Source organism: Vitis riparia, chromosome 11, assembly GCF_004353265.1.
Source record: "Vitis riparia cultivar Riparia Gloire de Montpellier isolate 1030 chromosome 11, EGFV_Vit.rip_1.0, whole genome shotgun sequence".
NCBI classification, from domain to species: Eukaryota; Viridiplantae; Streptophyta; class Magnoliopsida; order Vitales; family Vitaceae; genus Vitis; species Vitis riparia.
Window position 1 is genome coordinate 19,745,580 of NC_048441.1, and position 26,039 is coordinate 19,771,618.

The following is a 26,039-nucleotide window of genomic DNA, read 5'->3' on the forward strand; positions in this document are numbered from 1 at the left end:
CACCTAAATCCACAAACTAAACTTATTAATTTGAAAAAGAACTACACAAGTGAGCAACAACAATGACCAAAACTGTTCCTTGACCACATGTTTGCTTTTGAATAACTCAATAGTTGGGCCGGATGAGAGTAAACTCTTACATAGAGAAATCAAACATTGGTAAGAAGTATTATTGTTTTAAGGCTTCTGTGTTATCATCATAACAAATCAAATTTAGGTGTATAATCTTGTTGCTGGTTATTTATAATAATAATAATAACAACAACAACCATATATTTAGGTATGAATAACTCGTTTGTTTGGCAGAATGAGGGTAAGATATGAAATATTATTGTTTAACAATTTTAGGTGTCAAATCTTGTTGCTTGTTTTTTATAATAACAACAACAACAACCACATGCTCATTTTTGAATAACTCATTAGTTTGGCAGAATGAGGGTAAGGTATGAAATATTATTGTTTAATAATAATGATGACGATGATGATGACTCTCTTCGTGGATTAGGTTTGGGGAGTTAAGTTTGTGCAACCTATTAGATAGTGTGAAAGCCTGTTGTAGGGATGAAGATGGGAAGCAATGCAACAAAGTGTGGTATGAAAATAGTAGAGTTTAAGTTGGAGCATTAGTCTAATAGAGCAAGGAGGTATACTTTTTGCTTGGTTAGTTCTATGGAGGCGAAGAGATTTCTTTTCTGAAGGAAGGGGGGGTGTGGGTGGGCTATCTTGGCCAAGAACCTTCGTCGTCTTAGCGTTTTTTTCTTATTGAGAGGCAAGGATGTCTCAAGCCTTGACTTTCTCAAAGCATTTGGAGCTAAGGTGCAATTCTTTGGAGGTGACGAAAGGGTTGTAAGCAAATTCTATAAGAAAAGAATAAGGTAGGATGGGTAAAACCATCTAGATTCAAGGTGAGATTGAGGAGGTTCAGAGTAGAAAGGAACAACTAAGGCAATGTCTAGTTGGGAAATGGGGTGAGAGAGCTAATTCAAGTCCAGAGTTAGAGGTGTTAAACACTTGGGTGGCACATAAATGGCTTCTAGGAAGAGAGTGGAGATCTCTATGTTAGAAGAGGTCTCATTCTATTTGATTTTCAAGAAAGTTCTAATGTTGAGAGGATGCTTTCAAGGGGCTTAAAAAGGTTTAAGGAAAGGGTATTGCATCTGGATAGTATAGCCCCAAAGATAGGATGCTTCCGGAAAGGTTTTCATGCACGTAAAGGAAGTGTCTAGAGTGCTGGGACTCCTTTTGCACCTCTGGTGTCAAGAAATTTTTAAAAAGATTGGAGATAGTTGTGGAGGCTTTATTGTAGTGGATTTTGACATTGCTTGTCTTTGTCACTTGTAATGGGCTAGAGTGTTGGTATGCATATGAAAGCACAACGCTTAGTTCGTTACAGGTGGTGGAGGGTCTTCATGTTGATTGTCAAAGAAGGACATTAAGTAGAGGGGAGGCTGCAATTTCTAAGAAGGTTCTTACAAAGGGATCAGGGAGTGAGTTTGACAATGGGAGAACAACGGTCAGTGATGGCGTCTACTTGGACGCAATGTCTTTCAAAGGCTTGCAATGTGAGGTGGCATTAGGAACCTTTTGGACTCAGCCTTAGAGGAATGAAAGAAGCTTATCCTCTAAAAGGGACTTTTTGTAAAGAGGCCCGTTTTCACACAGGTCCAGTAGAGAAAGAGGTTATTTCTTCAACCTTTGGGCCTTCTAGTTTGGCCCTAGCCACCTTAGGAGAAGAAGACTGTGTTGGTGAGGTTTCTTTGGGCCTTTTAAAGAGGCAGAGGGCTTCTTTAGAGTTAGAGGTTGTGGGTTTGTCCTCTAATGAAGGCAAGGTTTACTTCTCCCTCTAAGGAGTGTCAAGCATGGTTGGCAATTCACTACTTGCTTACCGATGAAGCACTTTTGGAGGAAACGACTGGACATCTCAATTCTAATCTTCTTCCTGTTGTTTCTGTTGAGGTAAGGGCTTCTTCTTCTCATTTCTTGGAGATTGGGCGAGAGTCAGGGCTCAGTGAGAACAACTTGCAAAATCATAGCCTGTTGGAGAGGAGGACTGGAGAGGACTCTCTTGTTGTTGATTCAAACCTATTGAGAATGATTTTTGTCAATGGGAGTGCAGTGGTGTTCTCAACCAATAAAGGGAAAGAGATAGTAGCGGAGAAAGTGGGTAACGGTACAGGGAAAGGAGGAGGGAGGGATGTTGAGGTTTGTGCTGAAAATGAAGAGGGTCAACCAAAAACTTAGTCCTTTGGCAAGTTGTTTGAGTTCAACAATTTCTTAGGTCTACCAACAAAGGATTTGAGGACAAGATCTTAATGTTGCTTAACAAAATCAAGGTAAGAAAGGGGGAAAATAAAATGTGTGTACTGTAGGTGAAAATGTAAATTTGGGTCTTCTCGCTTCGAAAGAGAGCTCAAGAAGCTAGAGTGATCGATGAACTACAATGAAGTTGGTTTAGAGGGAGGATGGGGCAAAGAAGGTTAGAATATGGTTATAAAGTCTTTAATTAAAGCAGAGAGGGTAGACTTGATCTACCTTCAGGAAACTAAAGTCCAATTTATGTCAACTAGTCTGGTGTGCAACTTAGGAGCAAACAAATTTTTAGAGTGGGATGCGGTGATTTCGAGGCAAGTTTTAAGTGGAGTGTTGGTCCTTTAGGATGATAGCATATTAGAATTGGTGGGAATGGAGGTAAGTGAGCACACGATCTCTTCTCGCTTCAAAAATTGTGAGGAAGGTTTTGTTTAGATTTTATAGGGGTTTATGGCCCCTTTATTGCAAGTGATAGAGCAAGAATGTGGGTAGAGTTGGGGGCCATTAAGGGGCTTTGGAATGATCTGTGGTGCATCGAAGGTGATTTTAGCATTGTTAGAATTCCAGGGGAACGTAGCGGTGGCAGTAGGTTGTCTATGGCAATGAGAAGTTTTCTAAAGTCGTTAAGGACCTTCAACTAAGAGATCTTTTGCTGATTAAGGGGTCCTTTACTTGGAGTGGAGGCATAAATAACCACTCTCAATCAAGATTCAATCGTTTTCTGGTCTCGGAAGGGTGAGAAGGCCATTTCAGGGGAGTAGTCTAGTGCATCCTTCCTAAACCTGTGTCAAATCATTCACCCATCTTGTTGGATGGGGGTAGCTTGTGGAGAGGCACTACTCCTTTTAGATTCAAAAATTTGTGGTTGAAAGAGGAAGGTTTAAAGATTTGCTAAAGAGCTAGTGGAGGGTTTAGTTTTAAGGGTTCTCATAGCTTCATTTTGGCCAAAAATTGAAAAGCCTGAAGGTTAATTTCAAAAGGTGGAACAAAGAGAGTGCTTGGAGATGTAGAGGATATGGTGGTTTGGACCGAAACAAAGAGCGGCAAATTTTCAGCAAAGTCTCTCTACCTTGCTCTAGAAGTGGACTGCCCTGTTTTGTTTCCTTCTAGCTGTATTTGGAATGTGTGGGTATAACCCAAAATCAGTTTCTTTGCGTGGGAGGCTGCATGGGGTAAAACTTTAACCCTAGATCTTGTTTAGAAAAGAGGATGGTCCTTGGCAAATAGATGTTTTATGTGTCTTGAGAATGAAGAGACCATAGATCATTTGCTTCTTCACTGTTCAAAAACAAAGGCCTTATGGGAGTTACTCTTTACCTTGGTTGGGGTGTCTTGGGTGTTGCCCTCTTCAGTTAGAGAGACTCTTCTTAGCTGGCATGGTTCATTTGTGGGCAAAAAGCGCAAGAAGGTGTGGAGAGCTGCTCCTCTTCATATATTTTGGACGGTGTGGAAGACGAGAAATAGATTGGCATTCAAGGATGATGAGTTGTCAATCCAAAGATTGAAATATTCATTTCTTCTCTCTCTTTGGTCTAAGGCTAAGTTGTTTATAGTTGAATGCCCTCTAACTATGGTTAATTTTATTGATTGGTTGGGATCCTTTTAAGGCTGTTTTTTGGGTTAGGTGTCTTTTTGGGTCTCTTTCTTTTTCTTTAGCCTTTTTGGTGGAGGGTGTTTAGGTTTGTATACCTTGCATAGTTCTATATACCTTGAGTCGCTCTTTTGGCGTCTCTTTTTAATGAAATTATCTTTACCTATCAAAAAAAAAAAAAAAAAGGTGGAACAAAGAGGTGTTTGGTAATATGGTAGTCACAAAGTTTTTTTTTTTTTTTAATAGGTAAATAGGAGAATAGAAGAACATTAGTAAAAGGTGCAACTAAGTACACTTGGAGTATACAAAAAGGCCTAAAGGCTAGCAAGAGAAAGAAGGGGTAAAGAAAATACAAACCACCCACACAACAAACAAACCTAATCCCCTAATCATGACAATCAGTCACCCGAAAGCCCTTCTGAAACCACAAACCAACAATGAAAACAAGACCGCAACCTTAGAGTGAGAAAACTGAACCCCCATTGCTCCCCTTCTCCACCTGATTGCAAGAAGAGTGCCATTGTAATTCACCGAACATTCAAGCTTTTGGATTTCCCTTTCCAAACGAGAAAACAAAGATTTCCTACTTCCCCTTAAGACCTTAACCCCATGTCCTTTTATTAACTCCATTTTCTTCAAAAGAGCAATGATTTCTTTTTCAAAACCTACCATTGGTAGCCCCAAAAAACCACCAAACTTGGCAAACTTGCTAGGAATCATCGTAGAGCAAAACTCCTCCCCTCTGACCAACCGCCTACCTCCAATGTCATTTTGACCTCCATCCCATCAACCTACCCATCACATGCTTACCCGAAGAACCCTTCTCTTCATTCCTTGTGAGATCCAGCAACCTTCGATCTTAGAGCATCATTCACAGCGGCCAAGATCCCGAAGAAAGAGACCCCAATAGATACTCCGCCCTAGCCAGTCCAGCCACCCCATTGCCTAGAGTAGAAGGCTCAATCCTAGAAGAAGAGAGCACAGAGGAGGATTTACCTTGACAGCCAATCACTTCATTTAAAGGGCTTCATTCGCCCTCGAAATCCACCCTACCAAACCTTGAACCTCCGTCATTAAGAGGGGGTTATCAAAAAGCCCCAAAGAAGAACCAGCAGCCCAAGGGTTCCTCTGCCTCCTTTCCTATGCACTTAAACACAAGGGTTCCAAAGACGAGGGTTGGGACACAAACTGCCCAAACTTAAGAAGCCTAACCTAGGATGCTAAAGAAAGGTTTGGAGTTTTATCTCAAGAGAAAGCAAAAGTGGAGTTTCGTAAATGAGCTCTTATGGAAGAGACTAGTTAGAGACAAAAATCAACGTAACTTTGGTTAAAGGAATGGAACAAAAATACCAATTTCTTCCACAAATGGCAAATGCAGATAAAAAAAAGGAACATTGAGGCTAATTTAAAGATTAATGAGGTTTGTTTAACGAAAGAGGTCGCGATTAAGAAGGACATTGTTTAAGCCTTCCATAACCTCCTTTCAAAGTAAGGGAAGTGACACCCCCGCATCAAGAATATGATTTTTAATACTTTAGATGTTCAAGAGCTACACAGTTGGAGTCGTTTTTAGAGGATGAGGCGCTTAATGCCCTTTCAACATAAATAGGGACAAAGCCCTAGGGTCAGATGGTTTCACAACGGGCTTTTGGCAATTTAGTTGGGACTTTGTTAAAGAAAAAGTGATGGCTTTTTTCAATTGTTTTCATGTGCAGGGCAGATTTGCAAGAAACCTCAATGTAACCTTCCTGCTGTCGGTTCCAAAGAAAGAGGGGACGAAGATCTTAATGATTTTAGGCTTACTAATTTGGTGGGTGGTCTTTATAAGTTATTAACTAAAGTGTTGGTTAATAGGCTTAAAAAAAAGTGATGAGTAAAGTGGTCTCCAAGTTCTAGAATGCCATTGTGGAGGGAAGGCGAATCCTAGATGTCATGTTTATAGCCAATGAAGCCATTGACTTTATGTTAAGTGTTGAAGAAAGTTAGGAAGTTAGTTAGGATTTTTATGTTTTCCTTCAACAAGATCCAGTAATAAACTTGGAGTAGATAGGACCATTCCTATTTTTTCTCTTCAGTTACCAATTTTTCTCTTTACTTAAGTTAGGATTCTAGGCTGCTAAGAGTCCTATTAATTTCCTGCTGTATTTCCAGAAGTAATTAATAAAAAAAGAAAGAATTTGGATTTTCTTCCAAACAGCTTTTATTAAGATGCAACAATTGTGAGGTGTTGTGTGAGCTTGACATCAAGAAGGCCCTTGATCATGTAAATTAAGAGTTCTTGGTTTCGATTTTGGAGAAAATGGGGTTTAGGCAGAAGTGGATCAATTGGATTAAATATTGCATCTCAACAGCAAATTTTTTGGTTTTGGTTAATGGCACTTCTAGTTTTTTTAAAGCTTTAGGGGGTTGAGGCAAAGAGACCCACTTTCGCTACATTTGTTTGTGCTAACCATGGAAGCACTCAGTTGCCTCAGGAAAGATAGGGAGGGTGGTTATCTGTCCGACTTCAAGGTGAACAGCAAAGTTGATGAGAGTTTTAAGGTTTCTCATTTTTTGTTTGTTGATGCTACTTTGGTTTTTTGTGAGGCCACCCACACTCAATTGAGCTATTTAAGTTGGTTACTTATGTGGTTTGAGGTCATTTCAAGCTTGAAAATAAATCTTAGCAAGAGCAAGTTCTTTCTAGTTGGAAAGGTGGAAAACCTGAATGAGCTGGCTTTTGTACTAGGTTGCAAGGTGGGAGTTCTTCCAACCACTTATGTGGGTCTTCCTCTTGGTGTCCCTTCAAATTTTTGGGCGGTTTGGGATGGGGTGAAAGATAAGTTTCAAAAAAGACTGACAAAATGGAAAAGACAGTATATTTCCAAAGGGGGCACGCTTACATTGATTCGAAGCATTTAATCTAACATGCCTATCTACTTTATCACTTTTCTAGATGCCAAGGAAAGTGAACATGAGGTTGGAACAGACTCAAAGGGATTTCCTTTGGGGTGAAACAAATTTAAAGAGAAAGCCTCATTTAGTGAAGTGGGCTATTGTTTGCTCGGATAAGAAAAATGGGGAGTTGGGAGTTAGGTGTTTTGCTTCGCTCAACAAGGCGCTTTTTAGCAAGTGGATTTGGAGGTATGCAACGGAAAGGTAGGCTTTTTGGAAGCAAATTATAAGGGGCAAATATGGGAAAGTTGAAGAGGGGTGGTGTTCTAAGGAAGTGAGGGATAGGTACAAGATTGGGCTACAGAAATCCATAAGGAATTTGTGGGTGATTGTTAACAATAAAGACTCCTTAAGTGTGTGCAATGTGATGGAAATTGAAAAGCTATTAGAGCTACCATCCAAGTAGACAACAACCAAGTTACTCCAAACACCGTTGGAGCCAAGATTTCTTAAGAAAAAATCTAGGAAAACCATTTGCATAAGCTGAATATATACAAAAAAGGCAATTTTAACTCAAACCCTTTGAATAACTCAAACCCCCCCAACATATACAAAAAAGGCAATTTTAAATTCCTTAAATTGAGTCACCATATACTTAAATTAAAAATCCACATTATCCAAAGTATATTCTGGAACTACCGCATCACAGTTACTACAAGAGAAGAAAAGGGAAAATGCTGAATATGAAAGATTCCAAGACCATAAAGTAGAAATCAGAAAACCAAAATCAAGCGAAGGAGCATCTAGGAATAAACCCCATTGCATTTGCAATTACCTAAGGGAAGGCTATGATAGAAAAGACGAGTCTGCTCTAATGCCATTGACTTGACAATTAGCTCGAGGAAAAACCAAGCCATTGCCAAGACATCATCATACACAGGCCCTACACGGTAGCCTTTAGCCTGCAGAAGTCATGGATGAAAACATTGAATGAAACAAGTCAGATGCATATAAAAAATGCCCATGCAGTGTCTGAAGTAATTAATTTAAACACAGCAACCACACAGGACTGAAGAACTATAACATAGAAGCCAAATGATAATATCTAGACAATATGGTTAATATATTGACACAAGCAAAGTTTTCAAAATCAGGATGTGCATCCCAAAACAAAAGGTATCAATATATCAAATGAATGGAGAAATCAAAAGAGTAAAGTATTTTCAGAAATGAAACCATGAAGGAAAGGCTACAAGACAACCAGTTAAAGCAGGTCTGTTCAAGATTTCAACACATGCTTCAAATCATAGTGACTATTTGGAAGTACAAAGAGCAAAATAAGTTGAGTTGGCAGTTTGGTATGGTAAAGACATCAAATTTTACAAACAAGTCCAAATATGATGTGAAGAGTTGGAACTCATAAAACTGGACCCAACCAATTGGTGGATAGATAAATCTAAACAGGAATCATGATGATGAAATCAGTTTTTAAGGCTTTTCAGGGAGTGATTTTGGGAAGGTCCAGCGGAAAACATGGCTTGCTGACCTCACCAGCAGTGTGTAATAAGATGATCGATAGAAATTGATAAAAGTGAATTGAGTGCTCTAACACCGTGTAAAGAAAAGGGGGACTGAAAGACACCTGCTCTTTATCTCAAATACTGGCATTTCGAGGAGTGGGGGCAGAGCATGCCTCTGAGTTAACATCCTTTTAATTCTCGTCCTCCACTGAGGTAACAATTATTGTTACATTGAAAGAGCAAATTAAAAGAAGGATGACAAATCTTTCCAGTAAGTACAAAATCCTTTATACAAAGTCTGATAAAAAGGAAAATAGGAATATACAAGTCCAAAAAGGTAAAAATTTATATGCACAGGTCAAACTGCTTAGAATAATGCTCACTATACTTAGAGAGGTAATAAATCACCTATAAACTAAAGGATCTACTGCATGATAGCCTAATCAAGGAGAACCTAATAGGAGGAATATCTCAACTTTGAAGAAATATTAATAATTTGGCACAATCACCCATCAAACTACCATAATCCTCTTTCTTAATTGTCCATCATATGATAATAGCAATATCTCCTACTAAGAGACTGGAGAAACTCAAAGTCTTCACTTGCAACAAACCCCTCAAAAGGGTTTGAATCTCTGCCTCAACAGTGTTTAGAAATGTTCTTTGCACCATACCAAAGTTGCTTCTAAGCAATCTTCCAATCCCTAACTGCTCTAGATTACCAAGAAAACAACCATCAAAATTTACTTTTAACAAAACCCATTAACAGGGACAAGAAGTGTCTCCTTGATCAAACTCGTGTTTCTGGGCACTAGGTTCTAATGAGGCAAAATGACGCTCAAAGGGATGCCTGCAAAAGCCTCGCTTATAGAAGCCCAAAGGGGAGAAGTAAACAAGTCTCAAGTTGCTTCCAACGCCCTCCACCTATCCTTGAAAATATTTGCATTGCTTTCCTGCTAGACAATCCAAATTAGAGTGAGGCCAGCAATGAGTTGAAGAGTTCAACCTCAAAAAAGTCCCTCAAAACCCATAAAGAATATGGTCAACATCTCCTCACCCTGATGGGTGGATCTTAGTCAATAGGTATTAGTCTAAACAGCTTACACTATAATGACAAGGATACGGGGCAATGTAAAAATACATGATCAACAAATTCCCCATTAGATTTGCACATCATGTGCTACCCCACACTAAAAGCTTTGTAAGGTAAGTCCTCACTTAGAGCAATCATTGATATTGACTTTTACATTATTGGATTTCCAAATGAAGTTTGCAAGAATAAAAGAAGCCAAGTTGGTGGATGAAGATATGGTATTAAAGAAGGAACTAACTGAGAACAACCATGAGGATGTCAAGGACTGAACTCTCACATTAGAAAAAGTGAGTGACAGATACACATGAATTGAGGTGGTCATAAGAAGAACTAGTTCCTCAAGTTCATGCTCTTGGAGGTTGCAATGGAAATTGAAATTCCAAGATGGAAACAAAGAGAAGGAAACTAGCACTGAAATAATAGTGTCTGTCAACCTCACTACCTTATAGAGGTTTGGGAACCACTCACTAAGAGGTTTATCACTGCACCAATTATTCCTCACCAAAGACTAGTTCCTTTTCTTCAGTCTCCACCTTATATGGCAGAAAGTAGGTCTCTTTATATTATTAACTGAATACAGCAACAGGAAACCTAGGGGGACTCTCGGTAACATATGCGTCAAGACTAAAGTCCTTTATCTTTTGCTCTCAGTTCATGTCGGCTCCAGGTTAGGCCAGTATGGTGTGCAGGAAAGATATTATCAGAAATGAAGGGAATCAATTTGTAAAGAGAAAAATATTAGTTTAAAAGATTTAGAAAATTTAGTTGATGAAGGAAATGTTCAACAAAGAATCAGTTGCCTCCAGTTCTGTCACATTTGCCCAACTAAACCTTATTTTACCACATTTTTCATATAGGCAGAACAAAATAAAGAGTGTTCAAAAGTCCTATCTTACCAAATTGCTACACTAAAACAAGCCATGTTTCAAGCAATTAACATTGCCCTGGAGACCCATCCATGAAGATATCTTATGGTGAACCATAATATTAGAAGAAACATCCCTCAGAATGCTATGGGAATTAAAAGCAGATTCATAGAGCAATACAATAGTACAAGCAAGAAACAAAAGCCTTTGAGTAGGAATGGTGAACTGAAATGAATTTGCTCCCTAATTGATGGATATGTAATATAAAAGAAACCAAGAATATTGGCACAAAACAGAATATTATAACTGAGAGACAGCAAAGTGCACACAGTTAAATATAATATTTGTGACAAGCATAGGACACCGGCAATCTTGACAAACAATGATGAACCTTGGAACAGGCTAACCTTACTGCGAGCTAAGCTTCCCCACACAGTGGACAAACCAGGATAAACCGGTGGCTGACGACCCCCAAAGTCATCAAAAGCATAATCAACATAGTTAACCAGAAAACGATTTCTTTCAGCATCATCAACCGACTCATGTTGCACCCTACAAGCCAAAGAGCCATAGATGAGAGAAGTGAACAACTAATAATTATGAATTTCTGCTTACCAAATCAATCAGAAAACATGAGTGCTTTGCCTAAGAATTTGATTGTTGCTACTATTATGAGATTTATAAGTCAATTAGAATTAACTGATACAAATTAATAAAGAAACTTTAAGCCACATTTGGGCCAAATGTACTTTGCCATGAATAAACAAACCCATTAAAAAAAATTTGAACATCTCATGAGAATAAAACAGCAATATAATGATTAACAGTGCATTTGAAATGGTTCGATTTCAGGGTTCCAAAATAGGTACCATCAGTGGCATCAGGGATCAATTTAAAGATTCAAAAAAATCATGTCCTAAATCTTTTGTATGAGGAAATGACACATTCTGACAAATGACATGCTCCTATATAGCAGAATGGCAAAAGTCAACCCCAAGTAGTCCGGGATCTAAAGACTATATGAGGTTGAGTTGCATGCTGTGGTAACAGTTCCTCTTTAAACAACTCCATCATGGTAGATGGATCTTTTATGTTAAACATTACCAACAAAAGAAAACAAATATGCACTTGGAAGTTGTGTTTCTTACTAGAAAAGAATCACCAAAAAGCATAGACGGAAACAAAGGCGACACTAACAAAATGAAACAATATGACTAAAAATCTACCTAAGGAGACCAAAAAAAAACAAACAAACAAAACAAAACAATCAATTGAAGCAAGAGATTTTTACATCAATATAATTTTCTTTCGTAACAGCAAATTAGAGGGGAAAAAGGTCTCCATCATTTCTATATATATAAACCATTTTTTTGTTACTCATTTCTCTAGCTTTGGATGGACTTAGATAATTTACATAATTAATCCCATGTATCATCAAACCCATAATCAAGAAGCATACCGGGTTAAAATATTAACCATGGCTCTGAAGGCAGCAACCTGAAAATGAAAGTGTAAGTAAAGGGACAGTACATACCGATGAAGATGGACTTCAAGATCTATAAGTAAAATGATGGCAGCAAACAGGTAAAAGAGAAGGGAAAAAGATATAGAACATAGTGAAGTATGATTTCAGTAAAAGTGAAAGCTTTATAAAGGAAAGTGCTGGAAGGATTTATTGGAAAACCTGGAGAGTTTCACCACCATTGCCTATAAGATGGAGAAGCATATTCAAAATTGGATGAAGAAACTGAAGCAAAGCAGTGGAATCAACATTCTTCAAACTATTAATGGCCTGAACACAAAAATCAGAATAGACACATTAAGAACAAAATTTTGTAAGACTTATGAAAATTCTTCCGACAGAAATAGTTAATTTCCACATGAATCACATAGACAAAACATGTGAATATACAACCGTCATCAGATAATAAGGTGTCATTTTTATTCAACCAAATCGAAACTTCTTAAAACAACATGCAACTTGAATTTTCTTGTCACTACTTGTTCCAAATAATTTTTCAATTTAAAATTGTAGGGCTGGGGGTGGCCGAGGGAGATAAGAACACTACCTTTTTTCATAAGATGGTCAATGCCCACAAAAGAAGAAACTATATGACTAGAATTAGAGTGAATGGGATCAGGCTTTCTAAGGATCTAGAGATTAAGAGGGGGATCGCGAACGCCTTTCATAGTTTACTATCAGAGGCAAGGGATTGTAGGCCTAGCTTTAACAAGATAGTTTTCGCTTGTTTCAAGGACATATACTCAAAGCCCCTCGGAGGCTCCTTTCTCAAAGGGGGAAGTGTTATTTGCCTGGTCTTGCTTAAGCAGGGACAAAGCTCTTAGACCATATGGGTTCACCATGACTTTTTGATAACACTGCTAGGACTTTGTTAAGCCTGAGGCATTGGGCTTCTTCAGACAGTTTTTTGAAAAGGGCACCTTTTTAAGAAGCTTGAATGCTATATTCTTAGTTTTGATTCCAAAGAAAGGGGGAGCCAAAGACTTGAAAAACTTCAGATCCATCAGTTTGGTGCGATGGTTATATAAGCTACTAGACAAAGTGTTCGGTGATACGCTGAAGAGGATCGTGGGTATAGTTGTTTCCAATTTTCAGCATGCATCTGTGGAGGGAAGACAAAGTTTGGATGCAACCGTTATTGTGAATGAGGCCATTGATTCAAGATTTAAGCATAGCATTCCTGCATCCATTTGTAAACTTGACATAGAGACGGCTTATCATCATGCTAATTGAAACTTCCTTCTAGAAGTTATGGAGACAATAGGCTATGGACAAAAGTGGGTCAGATGGATGAAGTGGTGTATGTCATTGACCACTTTTTTAATCTTAGTGAACAGGACTCTCACTGTTTTCGTCCAGAGTTCCAAGGGTCTAATGCAAGGGGATTCCCTGTCCCCTTATTATAAATCTGGCTACAGAGGCTTTCAGTTGCCTTGTAAAAGAAGCCAAGAGAAGGGGGTTTACTTTCTGGTTTCAAGGTGAGGTGTAGTTGTAAAGGGGGAGTTAAGGTGATGCAGTTTTTATATGTTGATGATACTATTATTTTTTGTGAGGCAATCCAAATGCAACTGATGCATCTGAACCGTACTCCCATGTGGTTTAATGTGATTTCTGGTTTGAAAGCAAAAATGGATAAGAGTGAGCTTATTCTGGTTAAGAGGGTAGATAATTTGGACATGTTGGCATGCAAATTGGAATGTTGGGTGGGGAGACTTCCTTCCACGTATCTGGGCCTTTATTTGGACAATTCCTTTACACGGTCTCCTTGTTCTTCTAATAACATAGCCAGTCTCTTAGCAAAGCCAAGCATTGGGTTCCTTTTGTAGGGAATTTTTATCCCCTTGAGGAGTGTAGAGATGTTCTACCTTATGCAAGCTCATGTGGATTTTGATCAAGTTCTATAGGTTAGGTTGTGAAATGATTTCTCATCATTTATTTATACTTAGAAATTTATATCAATGAATTAGTTTTGTTTCAGATTAAAAACATATTATTCTGTATGGGACAAGGCTAATCAAAGTTTTTATTTGGAGATATCCTAGAGAGAGCACTACTGCAGTCACCAGGGTTTCAGGAGACCCTCTCAATTCACAGTAGAAAACGATTGCATGCCAACATTGATGCCAGAGTTCACACCATACCACATACCCATTAAAGCATACGACTTTCATAGGTGCTCTTGGAAAATCTAGCTAGCAATTGAATAAATCATTATAGATCATGGAGGGAATGTATGTGCTTTCCAAAACTGATTACCAATAGCTTGGCAATCAGGATCAAGATCCAAGCATTATCAGAAGGGGTTAATCAATTAAAGCAGTTAATGCATTGGAGGCTACCAATGTCATTCTCAAACGGGAATTAGCAAAGTTTTGGGCTGCCTCAGGGAGTAGAGAACCTGACTATATGATGAGAGTGACCCACTCAAAAAACACGACTCTACAGGATGATAGAGGCATCACCTTCAAAAGATTTATAATTTCTTCTATTTCTACAGACTCCAAGCCTCTGCAAAAGGGATTAGCTTCCAAATCATCTTTCCTCAAGGACCAAAAGCTTTGGTGTGCCAACCCAAGAGGTTGACCACAAGAATGAAACAACTAGAAGAAACTCAAAACAGAGCATCATCAATCTCTCGCAAAGGTGAGAAGAGGAAGAATCACAATACAACTCACCAAACCAACTTCACACCATCCTAATAAGATAGTAACTTTTTTTGTTAAATCCTCTATTCATCCCAAAATACCTGTGTCATTTCCTATTTCAAAACAACTAAAACATTGCCAAGTCATCCAGCAGTCCATCCAGATGATAGAAGGATAAATCCAGTAAATAAGAGAGGAAATATAATGAGATAAAATCATGTCCTTCCATCCCTGGTGGAACATTATATTTGCAGATTAGAGCCACTACTACAACAGCAGAACACAGAAATCAAACAGAAGAAATATCTAACCAACAAATAGGTTCGAGTGATTAACATTAAGTCGAAGAGCCACACGCTTCAAGTGACCATTAAGTTAAAAAAATGATGATGAAAAAAGAAACTTACAGCCTTCACTTATTTCTTTCTTAAATGCTTAGTTCCACACAAGATTTCAACTACTTTTTACAGCATCGTGCAAGTTCAAGGATCCAGATAATGGAAAGTGGCTATGGAGAAAGGAAGATATACAAGAATTACCTCAAGTAGTTCAGAACCCCAGGGAGGGCTTGTTCGAAGAGTATGCCTATCATATTCAAGAAAAAAATCTCTAATGCGCTCATTAATAGGGTATAAGGATGAACATAGTCTTAACCGCAATCTAAAAATATTTTTCCCATCTTCCAAATAATCCAGCCTCTCCTACACCAGCAATTCAAAAGATAACATGGCAATGTTAGTTCATGAACCAAAACATATAATTGCAAGTTAAAACAAAATCCTCAAATGCAAATAATAACAACAAAGATTATGCCACATAAAATTATATGGGCTTCCCAACAGCCCTATGAGCTAAAATATTACACACGCACTGCAATTATTGCAAAAAATAAATTATTAATCCAAAATTTTAGGGTTCAATTACACATATGGAAGAAGAGTATGAGAAGGATAAAAACTCAGAACTTGAAAAGCAAGACCATCCAACCAAAGAAAAAACAAATAAAGAAAGAAACAATAAGCTTTGTAAAATTGCAGTTCCAAAGTTAGCTGTCCCCATTGTAATTAAGAACACATTTAATCAAGGGGAAGGGGGGGTGTGGGAAGCAACAATAAGCTTGGTAAAATTGCAGTTCAAAAGTTAGCTGTCCCCATCGTGACCAAAAAAAAGCAAGTTTAATCATACTTAAACCAAAATCATGAAAACCATTTCAAATAAACAGATAAAAAATACAAATACAATCAGGAAAGGTGAAAAATTCTCCAACTGCATTATTAAAAGGTTAACATAGATAATATCTAGCCACCCCCCACAAACAAAAAAATAAAAAATAAAAACAGGAAGAAAACCCAACTGAACATACCTTGCCAGAGTCTTGAAGATAATGCGGAACCAGCTCTCTCATAATTGGTAAAGAAATTTCAGATCGCAACCTGAATAGAACCACAAGGATTACAGCTTTCAGATACCCATTCATAGTTCCTCAAGAACAAAGTAGAAATTCTTAGCAGTAAACATATATAATACAGAATGGTAATTTCTGACGTCAAAACAAAAACCCTGAACAAAAAGGGTGCTTGTACCTTGGAGGCATTTTTGGGAGACCATATTTATCCCCTTAGTAAATGTTGTTCATTTAGTTGCTCTATCTTTTTCATATGCATATAGAAATTTTAATAGAAAACACTAAACAAGAGAACAAACTTGGTAAGCAGGAAGCATACAAGGAATAATAAAATGAAAAATAAAGACAACAAATGCTAAACTAAGGGATAAACTCCAATCTATCCATAAAGTCTACAAGAGATAAACTCCCTACCCCTAACAATTCATTTGACAGAACAAACAGGGATTTAAGGAAAAAGTCTTCCAAATTCAGCTGTGACAGCTCCAAGTCTCTAAAAATACTTCATTTCTGCTCCTTCCAACATCCATGCAGACAAGAAAAAGCCTTCTTCAATGACTCTGGCATAACCAAAGAGACACAAAACCAAAGATTAAAAAGCAATGTTTTAGACACAAGCTTCCCCACAATGAATAAACAGGTGATTAACTGAATCCCCATGTTGTTTGCACCTGCAGCATCAATTTACTAGGATCTTTCCTCTTCACATCAGCAGGTTAATGATCAGGACTCTCTCCTGCTGAAACAGCACTGAACACTAGACAGTGCGATTAAAAGACTTAACTGAAAAGTATTCCTTTTGGATATCTGGATAACTTATCATTCTCATCCACCCTGACTGCAATAACTGAAATCATTAACATGAAAGATTCTATCAATTCTAACTCCCAATCCTGGAAAGTTCTTAGAAATGCTACCTCCTTCAAGCATGAATACGGCTACCATGCCACCTCTGTTTATGACAATGTTGAACAAGTCCACATGACCAGCTTAAGTGGAATCTCCCACACTAAGCATCAGTTCAGAACTTGGATTTGAACTCACTTCCACAAAGATAAAGGTAAGTGGATGAAAGTCTTCTGCTCTTACGTGATATCTTTCCCCAAGTCCACTCCTACACCCCCTAAACCACCATAAAATATCCTCACCAAATTTATTTGTCACAACCTTCATCTGTTTTTAATAGGCAAAGATAGAAAATATTAAAAGCACCTAACAAAAGAGCACATAAAAGTATACACGTTGAATACAAAGGCACCAAAGTGCCAAACAAAGCTAAAGGATAAACAAAAAAAACTCCGCCACCTCACTTAGAGCTCAACCAATCGATGAAGTTCAACATGGACAAAGAGCTATCACCCATACCCAAAAAATATACATGAAAGAATGTTTGATAGCATGGTCCGCTTTCTCAATATTTCCAAATACTCTCCTATTTCTTCCTTTCCAAATGATCCAAAGTAAGCCCAAGGGGACAACTTTCCAAGCTTTCTTCCTCTTCTTCCCAACAAAAGATCCATGCCAGCTTAAAAGGGCCTCTCTTACTGTCACCCATTTGAGGAAAAGCGTGTTGCCATAGCATATGACTACTTTCAAACAATGAAAGAGGATATGATCAACTGTTTCTTCATCTCCTTTGTACAAATAGCATCTCTTCAAGAATCTCCATCTCCTCCTTTTAAGCTAGTCCGACGTCAATATCCTTCCCCACGCAAAAAAGTCCACCCTCATCAGGACCCAAGGATTTCAAACCATGCTTGAAAAGAACACTTCTTAACTTTCAATGGCAAAGGAGAATAAAGAGACTTAACTAAGAAATTGCTACATCTAGTGTTCTGTCAAACCATCTTATAGAGAACAACGTGGGGAAGCCTCACCTATGGGTTCTTCCCCACACCACGTATCCATCCAAAACTTCTTACTCTCCCCATTTTCCACCCCAAAGATTGTTCTACAATTAAAGTCTTCCTACCCACTTATGATAACCTTCCACACTCCCACTTCATCCCCTACCCTCACTCCTCTAAAGCACTCTACCACAACCTTCATTTATAAACCATCTAGCACCATTTTCCTTTTTCATAGAAAACAAGAAACTTTATTAAAAAGCAAAAGTAAAGTATAAAGAAGGATAAGATGTAGCCTAGTGTCAGCCCCTTAAACCCTTGACTTAAACATGGAGGAATAGGCCTCATGGGTGAGCCTTGCACCCATGAAAGCCTAGGATGAAAGCAGGGAAATCCTGGAGGTTTGGTGGTTCAAACTCCAGGAGCCATGTGAGGAGGCCGCGGGAGAGCCAGACGCGCACCGCGCGTGCAAACCGTGGGCGAGCCAAACGCGCACCGCGGGCGGGCCAGACGCGCACCACGGGCGAGCCAGACGCGCACCACGAGCGAGCCAGACGCGCACCACTAGCGAGCCAGACGCGCACCACTGGCGAGCCAGACGCGCACCACGGGCAAGCCAGACGCGCACCACGGGCGAGCCAGACACGCACCACGAGCGGGCCAGACGCGCACCACGCGCGCACTGAGGGCGAGCCAGACATGCACCGCGTGCGCACCAAATGGGCATCGCGCGCGCACCTGACTTAGGTGGTGCAGATGAAGGCTGACTTAGAATTTTAATTTATAATTAAAATTATATTCCATTATGCATCCTCAGACATATTGATGTCTCCTCAAGAAACAATGAAAACGGCTCATATTGCTCTTTAAGGGGGAGGGGTAGGTGACTCAAAGGAGGGAGCCACCAAGACAAGCCTTGACCGCACCAAGGGGGCACTATGGCATGGCCTTGGCGTGCCAAAGACACACGACGCGACTCGAGCAAGCACACATGGGCTCCATGACATGTGTGATGTGCACCCCATGGCCGCAACGGCACGGGGCCTGGTGCGGCCTACCCCCTCCCCACGCAGGCACGAGGGCACCTAAGCCTTGTGCGGTGAGCCAGCTGATGAAACCATGGGCGCAATGCCATGGTCTGATGGCTCCAATAGCTGACTCGCACCGAGATGCCTACGCACAACACAGGGGCGCAATGCCCTGTGCACCAAGAAAGATTAGCCATGGGCGCAATGTCATGGCTCGTTGCTGGGAAGCTGGAAAGCAAGCAACAAGCCCAAGCCATGGGCACCTAGACATGACACGGGCTCATACATCAGTGTGAGGAAGGCACACTGATGCACCAGATGCTTGGTCAGATGGGTAGTGCACGCTACCTGGCTCAGAGGGCCTTGATCAAAGGCATGCTGATGGGCACCCGGTCACAAGAGGCACCTTGAGGGAGAGGGGGAGGCTTGTTAGGGGGACTCACCAGCAGCTTGGCGAGCAAGACCTAAGGAGATGGCAGTGCAACTAGCTAGTGGCAGCTAGCTCAGACAACCAGTGACCAAGTCAAGCCGTCATTGACAAGCAGTTGGCTGAAGGATGATGGCCGATGCAAGTGGGTGGCAAGTGCAGGCCACTATCTAGGTGGTGGGTGGTTATGCAGGGCAGTTGAGGGCAGTTCTGGCCAGTTGCATGACCACCAAAGTTGGCTCCAAGATTTGAATTAGGGAATTCAAATTTGTAACTGCAGATTTAGTCATTTAAAAAGGGCTCCTGCAACCTTGAAATAGAGAGAGAGAGAGTTTGGGGAAAGGGTTCCTTCTCGTATGCCTTGGGTGAGTGCATTGTACTCTGGTTCAAGAAGCAATTTGGTCTTGTAAGAGTGATTAATACAAGTTGGGAAAGGATTCCCGTAACCTCGTGTGTCCCTATTGCTTGTTTATTTCTGTATTCTACTCTGTTCTTCTAAACGCTGGGAAGGGAAGGTTGGCTAAGGAAGGGTCCTTAACACCGCACACTCGTGAAAAATTAAGTGAGATAACCAGAGGTGTGACACCTAGCATGAAGAGTTTATGTAGCATTAGGAGCCTTTCTCTAATTTGAACTATTTTCCCATATTTTAGGACCCTTCCTAATTATTAGGATTCCTATTCTAGCATGAAGAGTTTATAGCATTAGGGATCATTAGTACAATCCTTCCACATCATCTAGAATTCTTATGAATGAACACACTATTCTCCAAATTTGTCTTTGATATAGGAACAACTTTAAAGCACAAGAGGATACATCTAAGGTATAGAAGATTCTCAATGTGAGCCTCACAAAATAAAAGTAAACCATTAGTAGGCAATAGATATGAAATTTTCAACCCCTAATCTTCCCTCCTCCCTATCCTAAAGCCCTGGATGAATCCTTTTTCTATCATTCTTTTTTGATTGGAAACGCCACAAAGATATATTAATATAAAAAGAAGTACAAGAAGAAGGATGAGAAATCCTCCCACCAAAGACAACTAAAATACAGGAAAAAACACAAAAACAAAAGAACTCCCACTAAGGACCAATCCCTAAGGAGAACACACCGCTATCCAATCCAACTGAATCACATTAAGGGGAGTCCCTTAAATGCCTTGGAACAGAAAGCCCAAAGGGAAGCAAGGAAAGCTATAGAGTCCCAAAGGGACTCTGAATTCCTTGCTTTATCCTCGAAAATCCTTGCGTTTCTTTCCCACCACACAACCCGAATTAGAGCTATGCTCGCAGCTTGCCACAAGACTACCCCTCTCTTAGAATTACCGAAGCCTTGAAATTTGATGGACATCATGTCATATATGCTCCTTGGAGAAACCCAATCCATCTTAGCTAACTGAAATAACCTGTGCCACAACCCAATCGTCAAGGAACAATGCAGAAAAAGGTGATCTGCTGATTCCCCGTGCTTCATGCACAGGATACAAATATCAGGACTAAGGGCCTTGTAGGGTCTTCTCACTTGCAACATGTCATTAGTATTCACCTTCTTGTGTGCCACTAACCAGACAAAGGACTTCACTTTGAAAGGAACTTGAGACTTCCACACGAACTTTGATCCTTTTTCTATCATTCTAGAAATAAAGCAACTCAAGTTTCCATCACCTAGACAAAGTAGGGAACAATAGGACCCCTTGCCCAAAAACTCTAGAACTTCAATAGCGTACCTTCACTCCTTGGTTTTGTATGTTTCTCATTTTAGTGCTATTCACTTTGTGGCCATGGCACGAAGATCTCATGAAAACATTTTTTTACTAACTTTATTTCTATTCCCATCATTTCTTGAAATTTTCCATTAGAGAATAATAATAATAGCAATAATGTATAGATTTAGTGAGAAAATCTTGTAAGGCCATCTCTTTAAAACTATCCTTTGTATCAAGCGCTTTTGAGGTTCATTTAGACTAAGCAGTTTAAAGTGTGGGAATAGGGGTCATTAGCAAGATAGTGTCAAAGGATTCAAAAGAATTTCCTAGGCAACGAAATCTTTCTTTGGGGGGGAGGTGAGCTCCAGAATAGGACCTCATTTGGTGAATTGGTTCATTTGCATGGAGAAAAAGGACAGGAGCTTGGGCATCAAAAATCTTTCCTTGTTGAATAAGGCTCTTCTCGGAAAATGGTGTTGGAGGTATGCTTCTAAGAACGAGCCTTTTTGGAAACAGGTGATTGTAAGGAAATATGGAGAGGAAGAGGGAGGTTGGTGTTTTGGTGCTTCAAGGGAAGGTCATGGTGTAGGTCTTTGGAAGGCCATCAGGAATGGGTGGATGGAGTTTAGCAAAAGGGTGTCTTTTAAGGTGGGGAATGGTAGAAGAGTGCGGTTCTGAAAGGATAGGTGGTGTGGAGAGAATTCCTTGAAAGAGAATTTTCCAAGCTTGTACTCATTAGACTTCTCTAGAGAAGCTTGGGCTGCCCAATTGTGGGATGGGATAGGGGAAGTGGGTCATTGGAACCCAGTTTTCACAATGATTAGGAAATGAGAGAGGTGGAAGCTCTGTTTAGAAGATTAAACGGACAAATGCTTAGAAGGGATGATGAGGATGTCATAAATTGGTGGATATCAAAGAAAGGCCTCTTCACTATCAAGTCCTTTTACTCCTCCCTAGCTCCTTGCAATGCTAGAGAGTTCCCTTCAAGCATTGTTTGGAATCCTTAGGTACTGGAGAAGGTTAGCTTTTTTTCTTGGGAAGCTTTTTGGGGGAGAATTATAACTATGGATCAACTAAAATGGAGGGGTTGGTCTTTACCAAGTAGGTGGTTTCTGTGTAAAGCTAAAAAGGAATCAGCAAACCATTTACTTCTTCATTGTCCCAAGGCAACCATGATTTCGCAGCTCATCTTTGCTCTTTTTGGTGTTCAGTGGGGTCATGTCCTTTTCTATCAAGGACTCTTTACTTAGTTGGCACAGCTCTTTTGTTGGGAAGAAAAGGAAAAAAATGTGGAATGCAGCCCCATTGTGTTTATTTTGGACCTTATGGAATGAGAGAAATAGAAAAGCCTTTGAAGACACCGAACTAACGGACTAAGCTATTTTACGGTCCTTTTTGTACATCTTTTTGGATTGGGTCAAGGTTAATGTAGGCTCTACCTCATGGTCTTTACTTGATTTCATTGATTGGTTGGGGTGAAAGTAAGGTGGTGGTTTTTGTGTTTTCCTTCTCTTTTTTGGCCTTCAAGCCTTGTATACATCGTGTATACTTTCAGGTGTACTTCTTTTAACTTTCTTAATACAAATTGCTTTTGACTTATCAAAAAAAAAAAAAAAGAGTTTCCTAGCCAAAGAAAAGAAAAAAAAAAAGTACCCTTGAGAGGTTCAAGAAAGATGCAAGCTCTAAGTTTTTTTTGACAGGTAAAATAAAGTGCATTAAAAAAAGAAAAGCATACATAGTGTATACAAAGAGACCCAATAATCAAAAAAGCTCGAAGGCCCAAAAAGTTGCAACAGTGCTTTACATAGATCCTAGCCAATCTACAAAGTCTATCAACACCATGGATCTAGCCCCACTATACAATCTAACCCACTCCCAAAGTAAGTAAGCTCTAAGTTGAAGACATTAATGTCACATGAAAAGGGTCGAAAACCCAAAACTAATCAAGTGAAAACCAAAAAGATTGGTTCTCTTTTGTTAAGGCCTTCTAGTCTAAGTCATTCCTTCTTGTTTAGATTGAAGAATGAAGAAAGTCGAATAGATATCAATTGTATAAGCAAACTTAACATATAATAGAGAAATTCATTTGCAGGAACAAGTGAAATCAGTATACTTTAATTCACTTTATTTCCCTTCTCATGGTATATGTCACACAACCATCCCTATTGCAATGCTTAGAAAAACCCCTAATCCAATCTGTATGTATTTTCTATAGCTATTCAATGCACTTACATGGTCTAGTATAATATTTATTCGGAATGCTAAGTAAACATAAACCAGATGAGGGAATTGGAAAATCAAGCAAATAGGGGAATCTGGTTGAAACTGTTATTCAATTACTTCCAATTTTGTAAGATGTGAAGTGCTTAGATCATAATAGACTTATATAAGGCAAGAATTGGTTTCTTTATTAGCAAACACTTGAAACAAAGTGTTAACTTTGGATCGCATCCAGAGAGAGGGTGGGCTATGGCAAATAGATGTTTCCTCTGTTGCAAAGAGGAGGAATTGGTTGATCACATTCTCATCCATTGTGACAAGACAAGAGCTGTTTGGCACCTCCTTTTTTCGCTCTTCCGCATGTCTTGGGTCCTTCCCTCTTCTGTTAGAGAGACGCTTACAAGTTGGCAAAGGTTTGTTGTGGGTAGAAAAAGGAGAAAAGTGTGGAGAGCTGCCCCTTTGTGTCTTTTTTGGACAAACTGGAAGGTAAGAAATAGTAGGGCGTTTGAAAACATCAAGCATTCTGTTCAAAGGATTAAATTTAACTTTTTGTGTAATCTTTGGGCGTGAACCAATTTGTTTATAGCTCTTGGCCCTTCTTCGCTTGTAGATTTTATGAATTAGATAGGGTCTTGTTGAGGGGTGCTGTTCTTGGTGTTTTTCTTTGTTTTTTGGAGCTGCTTTAGGCACCCGATGTATACTCCTTGTATACTTTGAAGTGCTTTTCTGGAACTTTTTAATACACTCTATTTACTTATCAAAAAAAAAAAAACATCCAAAGCAAATCACTTCATCCAGTTTAGATGCATAGCCCTACAGCTTTGAGCAGCCAAGACACCAATTTTACACGAACGCAATTGGCCCCATCATATTAGTGAACATTTTCAGCACTAAGGCTGCAGCACAATTATTTTAACATTTTCAGAACTGAGGCAGAAGCACACCTATTTAAAGCAATGTAAATTAAAATGATAAATAAAAGCATAGAAGCAACAACAGCCAATGGTGCACATGAAAATGAAGTTAATCCTCTTCTAGACCAAAGAAGAAACAAGGAACAAGGATCTGGATTAAGATAACTACATACTGAGCATGTGTAGATAGTGGAAGTGAAGCATATCCTACAACCACCTGCAGAAGTGAATGAACAGAATAAAAATTCCCAACTGATGCAGGCATTAAAAAAAATGAAACAAGCAAACAACATTAGTTGTATAATATTAACAAAAGATTAAAATTCAAAACCGAAAATGAAAAACTAAGGCTTCTTAATCATAGTTAAAATTTTACTGGCTTTGGAGCTTCAAGTTTTGTTTGCAGGTCAACATGAAAGAAAGTGAATAAAAGGTGATGCATTGGTGTCCAAATAGCAGGAAGGAAAAGTTTGATCTCATCATGGTAGCAAGCCACCCTAGCCCCAACAGCAACTTGTGTGTGAGCCCATTTCTGAAGTGAGACACCTGGCTCCCTCATACACATTGCCTAGTCAGAAGCACAACACACATGAAACTAATGAGCAAAAGTCTATAAATTAAATTGCTGTTAATATACAATAGCACACACATCTACCTCTAAAGGCTGCCTGCGAGCATCTGCATCATCCTTTCTGAGTTCAATCCGTATGAACAAATTCCTTTTCCGACTTAAACTAACAGTCAAAGGATATACATAAAGACAATGAAAAAGCTGCAAGAAAGGTTCATTTCTTGTTGTACTGCGGAAGTCAAAAGCTTGGAACTGCAAATCAATTTACTTATACTTAGCATAAATGAAATCTGTAAAAAGAAACATTTAATGAAAACATTTTTTTGAATATGTCAACTTATTAGTAATATCTAAAAGGGTAAAACTAATAGAAATTATGGCTCTAAATAAAGTGGACAGGTGAAGCAGGATCCAGGCACCAACCTAAAACAGTAGGGAATCAAGAATAAGGACAATAACAAAGACACTTTTTCAGAGGCATAACTTTATGCAGCCTATCAATTATTCACAACTGTCATGTTGTTTAACATTTTATGCAAAATCCTGGAGTATGTGTTTAACTTCTTGGCCAGGCACTTTTTCATCATCCCAATCCTATTATTTATCCTATTCCTAGATATGCATTCCAAATATGACATCCATGACCAAAACACTTGATAGAAAATTTTACACAATAATTCAATTAAGGCTTGTAAGTAGTTCCTAAGTCAATAAAAGGTTCAAGAAAAATATTTAAAAAGATTTACAGAACTTATAAAACCAGCAGCATTACAGATACATATTCTCACGAAAGTTATGAATGAAGGAGATAACTGTACTCACTTGGTAAGTAATAGCTAAAACAAAAAAAAAATTAGTCCAATAAGTGTTTGGTACTTACATCATCAGCATTAAAATCTGAATATCCAAATGCATTTGATCCATTTCTTGGAATTTCTTTTCCATCAAAGAAATTCCACTTGGAATTGCTATTCTGAGGCCCATCAGAACCATTGCTGGGGCATTTTGTGAAAGTGGAATCAGCAATTCGGTCCCCAGGGTCAATGGAATCATTGGTCACACTCCCACTTTCTGAAATATTTTCCAAATCAGCATGGCCAGCCTGGAGCTTTTCAATTTCCAACCTTAAAATGCCTTTCACAGGTTTATGAACCTTGCGCTTAGGATCCTAAACATTGGAGAAAACCACCCAACACAGCAACACACCCAAAAAAACCCCAAGGAAAAAAAAAACAAAAGAAAAAGGAAACTCAGATATAGTAACATGAATGATAAACATGGCGACAGAAAAAGAATAAACAAGATCAAGTTAATCAATGTTTGGATTATTGATGGCCTTTGATCAATTTTAAGAAAAACACAGACACATGCCCATATAATGAAAATCAAGAACTCATTTCTGTTTTTTTTGCAGTTTGCTAGTCCATTCATTGCTATTACTTTCCCCTCCTTCACTTCAACTTCAAATTTATTTATATACAATATATTGGCAGGCAGTCTC

The 26,039-nt window shown here is 39.0% G+C and overlaps 1 protein-coding gene across 5 annotated transcripts in view; it reads right to left on the reverse strand.

Annotated features, from left to right (window-relative positions):
* Positions 1-26,039, reverse strand: part of LOC117925544 (guanine nucleotide exchange factor SPIKE 1) — a 70,769-nt gene that overhangs the window by 30,661 nt on the left and 14,069 nt on the right. For all 5 annotated transcript variants that reach the window (XM_034844576.1, XM_034844575.1, XM_034844572.1 and 2 more), the window contains exons 11-20: positions 25,419-25,706; positions 24,623-24,790; positions 24,344-24,535; positions 24,141-24,184; positions 15,785-15,854; positions 14,961-15,122; positions 11,939-12,046; positions 11,714-11,751; positions 10,662-10,806; positions 7,611-7,737 (exon numbers count right to left, since the gene is read on the reverse strand). In XM_034844576.1, coding sequence (XP_034700467.1) covers positions 7,611-7,737; positions 10,662-10,806; positions 11,714-11,751; positions 11,939-12,046; positions 14,961-15,122; positions 15,785-15,854; positions 24,141-24,184; positions 24,344-24,535; positions 24,623-24,790; positions 25,419-25,706 — 1,342 coding nt within the window. The remainder of the gene's footprint in view (positions 1-7,610; positions 7,738-10,661; positions 10,807-11,713; positions 11,752-11,938; positions 12,047-14,960; positions 15,123-15,784; positions 15,855-24,140; positions 24,185-24,343; positions 24,536-24,622; positions 24,791-25,418; positions 25,707-26,039) is intronic.